This window comes from Nicotiana tabacum, chromosome 19 (genome assembly GCF_000715075.1).
Source record: "Nicotiana tabacum cultivar K326 chromosome 19, ASM71507v2, whole genome shotgun sequence".
In the NCBI taxonomy this organism is placed as follows: Eukaryota; Viridiplantae; Streptophyta; class Magnoliopsida; order Solanales; family Solanaceae; genus Nicotiana; species Nicotiana tabacum.
In genome coordinates, this window is record NC_134098.1 from 79,316,059 (window position 1) to 79,326,998 (window position 10,940).

Below are 10,940 nucleotides of genomic sequence, written 5' to 3' on the forward strand. Positions count from 1 at the left end.
AGAAATAAAATGCCTACTAACTTGGCTCTATCTTCTTCTATACCTATCAGATTTCAAGAGTCAAATTATTTTTTTTTATTGTGATTTTTTTATATGCCTTTTAGGTTTTTTTTTAATTAAAAAAATATGTATATTTTATTTCAAAAAATTTAAAGATTTATTGTTAGAATTCACGATCAAATTAAAAAGTTTGACTCTAGAAATCCGTACAGGTCCACATAAATTGCAAAAGAATGGTACTTATTTTACTTGTCCGTTGAAGAAAAATGACATATTTATATTATATTTTATTATATAAATTAAAACAAATATAGTATAAAAGCATTTTATGAATTTGTTGCATAATATATTGGGTAAAGTAATTATTATTTGGTATTAGGTGCGTTATAGGAGTCTTCATCCTCAAAACTTAATTACGTGATTCTGTCTTTATTTCATAAACGATACTAATTTTGGACCAAGTTGGTCCGAATAAAACGATTGAAGGGAATATAAATGTATATATAATAGTCAATACGGAAATGGTTGAAACAATCGGGGCGAAAAGTGAATGTGAACAAATTAAGGGGTCAAAATGATATCGGCATTAGGGTTCTGGTATGTAGCAAGTATTTCGCACTTGATAACTATATAAAGCATAGCTCGCTGCACGTTACCCATTACTAGCCGTAAGCTCTCGACAGAGAGCAGCTAGGGTTTCATCTCCCCATTTTCTCTTTTTCCATCATTTTTGTGTTTGTGTTTGTTTTTAGTTCTTGATGTGATCTGCATTAGTGTAAATGGCCTTCATAATCCCAAATAAGCTGAGATTTGATAAGTGCTTATTTGATTCATGGGAGGCCTAAATCAAACTCACAAAATGGAGGTTTCGCTGATAACGCCTTTTCTCTTTTTTTTCAAGAAGGCGTTTACTAGTAACCATTCCCATACATATCTTGTCTCTTTTCTGTTTTTTCTCATTCTATTTAAGTTTGAGATTATTTTTTGGTTCCTCGTCTAAATCCGTCGTTTGCAATACCGAGTTCATTGATAGCATTTCTCTTGAACTTTGATACACTATTTGAAGAATTACACATAATAAGTACATTGCAACTAGGTGGCATATATATAACTTTGCAACGTTGTAGCTTAAAAACAATAGGCCAAAATTCGATATTCAATATTTAGCTCCAAATAGCTTCTCGAAATTGCAATGTGCAGTTGTTTTTTCCTTTTTAAAAGTTTTAAGCTTCTAACTCAATCTATGAATCAGTAATTGTGACTCAAATGCTAATTCAACAAACCAAATCCATTTGGGTGCTAAAAAAATAGATTTTAAAGATAATCTACCATTAATGAACAAACTTAAATAAGTGGATATAAATTTCAAATTTGATTTAAAGCGGGTGTTGTTTTGAATTGTTAGAAATAGTTTAAGAGTGTAAAGGTTATTTACAAAATTTGAAGTCAATGGAGTTTTGGATTGATTTTGAACAAGAAATGCACTTTTATATAAGGCAGATGCATTATGTACATGTTTATAAAAGTGTATAAATGTGTTTATGCACCCATATATACTATTTTACAAAAATTGACTTCTGTCTTTCTTGGGCTTCTTTTGAAATTTAATCCAAATCTAGTTTAATTCTGTTCCAAATCAGATCAAATTTAAGTTTTGAATTTCTCTATATTTTTTCAATCAATTGGATTAACGACCAATCCAAACAATTAATAAACTTAAAAAATGTAATTTTCAAAATTGGAGCTTTGAACAACCTCCAATGGTGGACTTCTGTTCTTCAATTTTCTTTCCACAAACCTTGTACTGATTGAATCTATAAACAAGAACGACACACTTTTTCAGACTCTTTGTTCTACTATTTTTATCACGAGAACGTGAAATCCCTTCACGTTTTTTCTCATCTTGTAAAAGTTCAATCAATCGTGGCATATGAAAGTCCTAATCTCATGGGAGGTGATGCAAAGGAAAAGAAGAGCAAAAGGAAGGAAAAAAAAAGAGGACGTTGGGAAAGGGAAAAAATGTTTTGAAGTAGGCCGTTAATTCTAGGATAAAGAATGAAAAAAAAAAAAAAAAAAAGCTATGGATAAAATGGGTCAAACTGAGTAAAAACATTAAACATGAGGCAATTTTAGTAGCATTGTTGCCTCAACTGATAATCAGCGTAATTGTTTCTTAAATAAACTAAGGCTAAGACCAGGTTGGCAGCTCCTAAAGCTGCAAACTGTCTCATTAATTGAAAATAACTCGGGGGAGTTTTGAGGGACATGAATTTCAAATAACTTTAATTGAATTACTCTAACATGATCAAATGAAACCTGAGATTGATCCTAAGCGGAGGTGGACTTATCTAATAGACAAGAGGGGCATATCCCTTGTTTTGAGGATAAATTTCTATATCCAACTCTGTACCTTAAACTTCAAAAGTATGCACTAACTTAAAGCCTCGTTTTGAATGGCTTTATAAGGCACGGTTTTCTTCTGCCGTACCTTATAAAGCCATTCATTTGATTTGCCGATTCTCTAGCCAATAATGGTAGCAGGAGTCACAAACACACAAGGTCGACAAGCCAATTATAGGATTTTGATGGTAATCTTGCAATTTTGGTTTTTCAATGTACCTTTAAAAAGATTAAAAGAAAGTTCTGTTATTATTTGTTACAAGAGATTTTTATCATGACATATTATAGAAAGAGTATGCCGAATTTCAGGAACAATACAAAATTGTCAAGATACCTAAAAGAATTTTGCGCTCTTACACTTTTGTAGGTATTAGTAATCCGGAGATCAAATACTCATGCAGGAATAAGTGATACAAAATTAGTTATTTAGGACTTTATTATTTGGGATCTAGTTATTTCATTTTCTACTTCATAACTTATACAAAGCAACTAAAAGATATTAGTTATGCTAGCTTTAATACATGAATAACTCCCTAACCAGCAACAAATGACCCGTGCATATATAGTGGAGATAACTTCATTTATGACACAATGGTAAATCATCATAGATCGAAATAAACGGGAACAAGGAGGCTAGAAGTTAAAACTAAAAGTTTTCCATAATTCATTGCTGCTAAGCAACGTAAAACTACTTTTTTTTTGTTTCGGAAAACACTACAGGCTGAGAGTCTACATCCTCTATATCTATCTTGGAATTTAGAACCATCAGATACAAAATCTGCACTTGATTCTTCAAGTACTCTTAGTTCCAGTCTTGCATCTACTTGTGGTAGAGGTATACCAAGGAGAAGAGGAAGAAACCACCCATCTATCATACAGAAAATAGAAATCATACAAAACATTCTTGTGGATGAAACAATCAAAATATCTTAATAGCACAAATTTTTTATTATAATCAGAACCACAAAAGTGTCGTAAAAGCACTTTATGTTAATAATTAAAACAAAAAGTATCTTAATAGCCCATGATAGAAAGAGATTAACACAGAATCTTCAGGATTAATAAGATCATAATATCAGAAAGGGAAAACCTTCTCACATATTACGTGGGTGCTTCATTTAGGTCCCCTTATCCAAATCCCCCAGTGGACAAAACAATTACCCAGCAAGCACTCGGCAGATTGTTTTAGAAGCTATACTATCAAATTTAGATTTTACTACATCTCTAAATAAAACTTGTAAAGTTTTGTAATCTAACACCCTTCAAAAGATATTTTCACAACAGCTGCAACAAACTTTCTGATTAATTATTCCTAACAAAGTCATGTTGAACTCACCATTGTATATGCAGTTTCTTAGCTTGTTATAAATTTGGTTACATGCCCTACTTAAACCAGATAATGTGGCTTCTTATTCTCAAGTCTCGGCAACTTGAGGGGAAATTTGTCTAAATAGAAAAGCATGGGTTGGCACTACATTTGCCATAATACATAGCAAAGAGGGAAGGAGGGAGGGAGGGGGAGAGAGAGAGAATGTACCATAGAGAAGGATGCTCCATAATAAGGGAAAGCAGTTGTTATAAACCTCTCATATTCGTTATGTCTGAAGGGGCGAACAGGAATCTGCAAGTAAGTTTTTCGCCAAGGCATTAATGCAAATCAGTATAAAAAGGGCCATGCAATAATCTTTTCATGTTACCTATCATTAAATCGAAGGATGACATAGCTAACCCCAACTAAATGCACAAGCTGTTAATCTTGTACTTCAAAAAGCTCAAGCAATATGAAATAGCTGTCAATTAAGGCCTAACTGGGCTTTTATAAATCAACCTCTGAAATAAGTAGTATCTCTTATGAACAGCAGGGCGCTGAGGGACAAATATATGCATTGTTTCATCCAACAATGTCAAAGATCTAGCGCAATAAAACAAAAACAAAAAGCGCAAAGTGCAGATACATGAATATTTTCATGATAAACTTATCAAAAATTATTGTTATCATTTTTCTGGCTATTGTTGTTGATATTCGATAGTTTTCTATTCATCCTCTCAAGCCGCGAGTCTTTCGGAAACAACCTCTCTACCTCTCCAGGGTAGGGGTAAGGTCTGCGTACACACCACCCTCCCCAGACCCCACTTGTGGGATTTCACTGGGTTTGTTGTTGTTGTTGTTGTTGTTGTTGTTGTAAACTTATCAAAAATAAAAAGGAATGCTTTCATAATAATTTGCATGTTGCTTCTACAAATATCATCGGTTAAATGGCAGCATACAATATACCTAGTCTAAAAGAGCACCAAAAGTTATGTATCACTTTGTAATTATAAGAGAATTTTAGTAATTCTCTCACCAAATATGTGGAAAGCAAGAGTCCTAATTATAGCTATGTCCAGAATGACTAATGCATTATATATATCAACTCTTCACCAAAATCTATTAGGTATGAAAATAATGACCACATCCAAATATGTGGAAAGCAAGAGTCCTAATTATAGCTATGTCCAGAATGACTAATGCATTATATATATCAACTCTTCACCAAAATCTATTAGGTATGAAAATAATGACCACATCCTACCTCTTCAAGCAAATAAAATGCTTGTAGTATATGACTAAAGTATTCTAAACTTATAGATGCCCCCATAAGAGATAGTGCCTGCAGATTTTAAAAGGGAGTACCTGTTTTGCAAGACTCAAGCTTGTGAATCCTAATCTCTCGTACTCAACCTTGAACTGGAACACTCCATAAACATCTGGAACCTTGAACGATGTATAATAGACACCCTGTAGGAAGTGACATTAGAAATGCTAATCAAAGTGATGGAACAACTCTGTTACCATGTAAATTCTGGAGCACTTAAGAGTACCTTCTGATTGGTTGACAGGGTTTTCAGAACGTAGGGGCTCATCATGTAAAACTGAACTTGAACATCATCTGCGACATAAGGTTCCCAACTTGTTCCAGACCATTCATAAATCTCAACAGAATATTCCTTCAATCAAAATTTCGGTTTCAGCACACATCCAAAGGTATACATTATATAAGAGTGACAAAATAGGACAGACTTGTGGTGTAGCAGTACCAGTTCATCATTGATTCTGTATATAGAAGGTTCATCTGCCTCCCCAACTTTGTGATGCCTTACATTCACAGCCTATATATGAAAATTTGTATAGACATAAATTCCCAATTCATATATTGAGAACAGCAAATACGAATACTGAAATACAGCCAATTGACTAGCATTCCTTTTACATGACTACAAGGTAAACATAAAAATAGAGAAAGGGTGAATATGAATTAAGAAATTAGTTCTGATGCTGCACCTTAAGATGACCTCTTTCATGGAAGACCCACTTGCTAATCTCAGTCGCAAATTGCTCATTGCCAGATTTATCATGGCTGTGATCATGGGAGAAAATTTGTGGTCAATCACGTCAGAAGCGTAAAAAATATAGAAAAGGACAGTAAAAGGCGCATTGGCTTCAAGCTATTGCTTCTTTAGCATTAAGTGAAAAACAAAGAAAACAAGAAAAGAAACCAAATGACAAGACATTACATAATAAAGCAACCTTTAATTTTATGATTATTTCTTTAAACTGACTAACTTCGTCCAGTCCGCATAATCATGCAAAATTGAGCGACACTAGCACTCACATAGCCTTTATAGGACCAAGGCACTCAATTTTGAAAGGACAGTCAATTCATATATTGAGCTCCCGTCCAGTCTTGTATTTGAGGAATCTTTAGACCATATTTTTACATGCTTCTCCTAGATGCATCACAATAGAGACAATGGTTTTAGGGCCAATAGACTTTTAGGCTAAATCACTTCTTAAAATCAAGTTAGAGCAAAGAGGGAGTGCTAAATGCTAAGGAAGTTGATTGACAGCAAGGGGGCAAATATAAATCTAAATGAATTCCCTAGTCATTAATTTATTAGAACAAAATGCACTAAATGGAACAGGTATTATTCCTGCAAATATGTTTAGCATTAACAATACTAGGCAATTATAAATTAATAATACCCACTATACACCAGTGTTTTAAAAGGCGTTTTCGGGGCGAGGCGCACCAAAAACGCCCTGAGGCGATGGTGTGGGGCAAAAGTCTCAAGAGGCGTACGCTCAGCAATTCGGGGCGTACGCCCGGGCGTTCGGGGCGTAAGCCCTAGAGACTTTTTCAAATTAAAACAAAATTTGTTGAATAAAATCTTCATATAATACCCAAATTCTCAAAAGTCAGCTTGGTAATTACTCAAAAGTTTTAAAAAGGAACTGAAATGTAGTAAATTTAAAAGTCAAGATCTTTTTTATTGATTGAAGCCTTAAATCATAGTCTTTCCCAATTTTTTATCTTGTCCGCTAGTATGCTAATATCTCCCAAAGGAACAAATATTCAATATTTTTAAAAAAATACAAAGAGAACTCCATTCTCCTTCATAGCAGCAAGTTTAAAGTTCAAATTGCAGGTTAGTATCCTTTTTTGTTCCTTCATGTAGAAAACTTTATTCTTTTCGACTCAAGTTACTTGTGCTTCTAAGTAGCATATAATAGATTGTTTTGACTAGTTTTTTGTGGGGATGGAGCACATCTATATATATATTTTTCATATATTTATAGTTTTTTTCAATTTTTATGCAATTTCACATGTTTATAAATATTCATTGTAATTATATTACTTTATAAAATATTAATTAAATACCTATGGGGCTTACGCCTCGCTGAGGCATACGTAAAACGCCTCGCCTTACGCCCACGTCTTTTAAAACACTGCTATACACTATAAAGTATTTAAATTCTAGTATAAGAAAAGCTCTGTTTGAAAAGCCATCCTATAATTATCAAATTAGGCAAAAGCTACCGAAAAGTGACTTTTACCAAACGAGAAAGCATGTATTCAACGAGATCAAATGTGAACATGATTTAGGTTGCCGAATACTTTATGAGACACGCAAACTCATAACATAATTCAAAAGCGAGGTGAACCACATGTTTCCCTGTGCTATCAGTTTGAGGTTTTCCCATTTCAACCCGAGGTCACCTTTATCAAAAATTAACTCTACAACAAGTACATCCTAGTTATTGTTCTTATCACTTTCTACCAATTTAACAGTGAAGGGCCTCCTAATCCAAAAGCCAAATACTGATCCAATTCAGGACACCAATAGTTCGGAATCTTTTCCTAGATGATGGATATCTTACTGCCATATTAACGATGTTCTTAGCACCTGCTTCAACTGGAACACGAAGTCTTAGAGAAATCCAACTAATACAAAGGCTTTGAGTTTTTATTTCTTTTTCCTTCTTTAAGTCAATTGATGCTGAGACTTCTATACCCATCACACTCAGGTTATTATCATGTCAAACAAACAAAAGCAACACAATATCTACAATTGCTTACTTGATTGTGTTTCCAGCTTTTTGCACCCCAGATCTAAAGAATCTGCTCATAAGAAAAAAGGTTTGTCAGTTCGAGCAATTCAGAGTAGATATACTCCACCCAAAGTCTCAAAAGGCACTTACCGATTGCTAAACATGCTTAAGGAGCCAGATATCAGAATTCGAGCATTATTTCTTGCCTGCAAATGGACACAATTATCACTAATTTATTTACGAGTTGTTGACTGTATCTTAAACAACATCATTAACTGAACGGCTACAAAAAGGAAGAACGAAAATGGACCGGGATTTTGGTGGTGGTGGGGTGTGTGTGTGAGGGAGGGGGGGTATGAGGCAAAGATTCTCAGCAAGGTACGCAGTGCATTACATACATCGACGAGATGGTCCAACACCTATTGCCTACACCTTTCCGTCTTCTACTGTTATTTTTTTTTTAATTTTAAAAAAGCAATTTGTGATTCTTTTTCTGTCTCATTTTTTGTGCACGCATTCTGCATGGTTTCATTATTTTTAGAAGCTAAACAGCACCCATTGAACAACTTTTGAGGTTCAAGGTCAACAACCTGAAAGAACAGAGAGAAGAAAGAAGTCGGAACAGGAAGAAATAAAAAACAAGATTTGAAATATAACTCATATTGGATGAAACACCTGCACAACTGAAACAAGACTGATTGCAGATCCAGTGAGTGTTGGCGGCGCTGATAATTTGGATTTAGGGTTAGCTGAATATGCTGAAGGAGAAGCTGAGAGGATTTTCATCACCTGCAAGCATGACGGATGCACCCTTTTGACATTAAATAACTATACGGAATGTTTCTTCCCTTATTTATGTTCAGAAATAAATGACTCACAGAAACTTACCAAGCTATTGGCTGGATTTATAGAATGACCAATCCCCTTGAAGAGTACAGGAGCCTGAATTGATTTCACATAAAAGTATAGTTAGAAAAATGCTGCTTTTATCACAGCAGGACATGAGAGCTATATTCTCCTATATACATAATACAATCACATATGCCCAGTGTAAAAGGAAAAAAGAAACAGGAGAAGTTTGTACGTAAAATTTGTGACTCAACAAATATCAAAATAGCACCATTAATGCCTCAAAAAATGCACATTGTGAAATTCAATGATAAAGTGGTACGAGCCTATAGAACAGATATTGTTCAAGGTAAATAATAGGTAAGATCGTCCTAAGTGCTCACATAGGCTGGAAGGTTCGACACCTCGATATTGGTTCTTCCCCACTTGGGCTTGGTGTGTTCCTATGGTTGGGCTATCCGCCCATTAAAGTGATACACTGATACTTGAATTGGGTGCTATGGATTATTTTGGATCCCTCTTACTAACACAAAACAAATAATTAGTAGTTGATTTATTGATCATGTTCACTCAAAATATGAATGGGCTACGATTATGAACTAATATAGTTTATTGATTGAATCAATTCATGATTAAAATGGAAGAGAAAACACAAATATCATGATTAATATAAAATAATTCTCTGATGAAATATAGTGCTTTACCTTGATAGTTTCGCTGCCCAAGATTACATCAGATTGTATGAAATTATCACCAGCAATCAAGGTGTGGTCCCCTTCTGTATCAGAAACTGCATAGCTTGTATGATCGACGACCATAGCTGCCGCATCCTATTATGCATAATATAAAGTGTAGAAGAACATTAATCAGCATTTCATGCTTAGATTTACAGAAGTATGAGTACACTTATCATAAGGACGCAACTAAAATTTTCCGTTCATAATTTGTTTTTCAAATACGGCTCAGTTGGCTAACATTCCTAGTCGCCAATGGTGAATCACATCAAATTCACTTGACCACAGTAAGAAACAAAATTAAGCAAACGGTCTGTGCAAACAATAAGGATAGTTCCCTTAATAGGGTGAAATGGGTACAAAGGACAACTAGTTTGGGATCAGAGACAAGCCAAGATTTAAAGTTTATGTATTCTGAACATGCCACCGAATTCATAGCTCGTCTTAGTTACTGGATTCGCAATTTAATATTTATACATATCGAATGGATGTTCTAATACAAATAGAGGGTATAAGCAAAAGCTACTGGGTTTGTCCAAACCCGGAGCTAATAATCTAACTCCGCCTATTAAGGTGAAGTTGTGACTAATTGACAGAAAAAAAATGTAAGCAAAACAGGCATATAATGCTACCTCATCAAAATCAACTCCACACTCAGAAGCAATCTCACGAATCAGATCAGAAGCAGATGCATCAGCCGCAAGAATCAAATCATGACCCGCATCAACAAACTCCAATATAGCTGCCGCATTCAGTGATCCACCAAAACCTGAAGCGAAAAAAACAAGAATTAAATTAAACATTTAATCGAACGCACTGATTATTGAGATGTTGAGAAACAGACTTACTATCAATGGTAGGGGAAAATAGAATTAAGGCGTCATATAAATACTGGCCGTATCGTTGTAATGCGATTTTGGGATCATCGGCGAGCTTGAAATCGAGATCGTAACCTAGGGTTTGGAGAGAATTGAAATAGAGAGAATGTGAAGATTTGATGGAGAAATCATCGAGCAAAACTAAAACTCTCCGATCTGTGGGGTTTTCAGGAGAAAATGCATTGGAAAGGAGTGCGAGAAATGGAAAGGAGCTGAGGAGCGTGAGTAGAGCTAGTGTTCGAGACATCTTCAAAATGCACTACTAGGGTTTAGCCAGATTTGAAGCTTAAAGATGCCTTCGGTTTACAGTTGACGAAGTTCAGTCTTCGTCCTTAGTTTCCAATGTGGTATTTGCGTCCAGCGATTTAAGTTACAGACGCAGACACAGTTCAGGTAAAACGCGCTGCTTTGTTTGGCACGTTGCAATTAATTCATTTTATTGCACTAAAATTATTAAATTAATTTTTTATTACACCTATGCACTTCATAATCGAGTCCAGAACCCATTTGTGATTTTTTTGGACAAGTGTGACGAAAATGTGTGTTTAAAAAAAAGAGTGACATTTTTATATATAGCGCTCTTTTAAAGAACGCTATACTTTAACGGAGTTTTGGCCGTTAAAGTAAACCGCGCTATACAGGGATGATAAGATAGCTATGCATAGCGCGGTATATAACCGCGCTATATATGTATAGCGCAGTTATATA

The 10,940-nt window shown here is 34.7% G+C and overlaps 1 protein-coding gene and 1 non-coding gene across 2 annotated transcripts; one reads left to right on the plus strand and one right to left on the minus strand.

Annotated features, from left to right (window-relative positions):
• Positions 1 to 791: 791 nt before the first annotated feature.
• Positions 792 to 934, plus strand: LOC142174027 (small nucleolar RNA snoR83). Its single transcript, XR_012703386.1, has one exon. It is a non-coding gene; the product is annotated as a small nucleolar RNA snoR83 (small nucleolar RNA).
• Positions 935 to 2,934: 2,000 nt separating this feature from the next.
• On the minus strand, positions 2,935 to 10,642 carry LOC107788534 (dolichyl-diphosphooligosaccharide--protein glycosyltransferase 48 kDa subunit-like). The gene is made up of 13 exons (XM_016610207.2): positions 10,203 to 10,642; positions 9,987 to 10,123; positions 9,325 to 9,450; positions 8,660 to 8,713; positions 8,447 to 8,560; positions 7,922 to 7,977; positions 7,800 to 7,841; positions 5,723 to 5,798; positions 5,479 to 5,550; positions 5,263 to 5,388; positions 5,075 to 5,179; positions 3,938 to 4,021; positions 2,935 to 3,268 (listed from the first exon to the last, which is right to left on the minus strand). The coding sequence occupies exons 1-13, from the start codon at positions 10,477 to 10,479 to the stop codon at positions 3,221 to 3,223; spliced, it is 1,317 nt and encodes a 438-aa protein (XP_016465693.1). The 5' UTR covers positions 10,480 to 10,642; the 3' UTR covers positions 2,935 to 3,220.
• Positions 10,643 to 10,940: the final 298 nt, after the last annotated feature.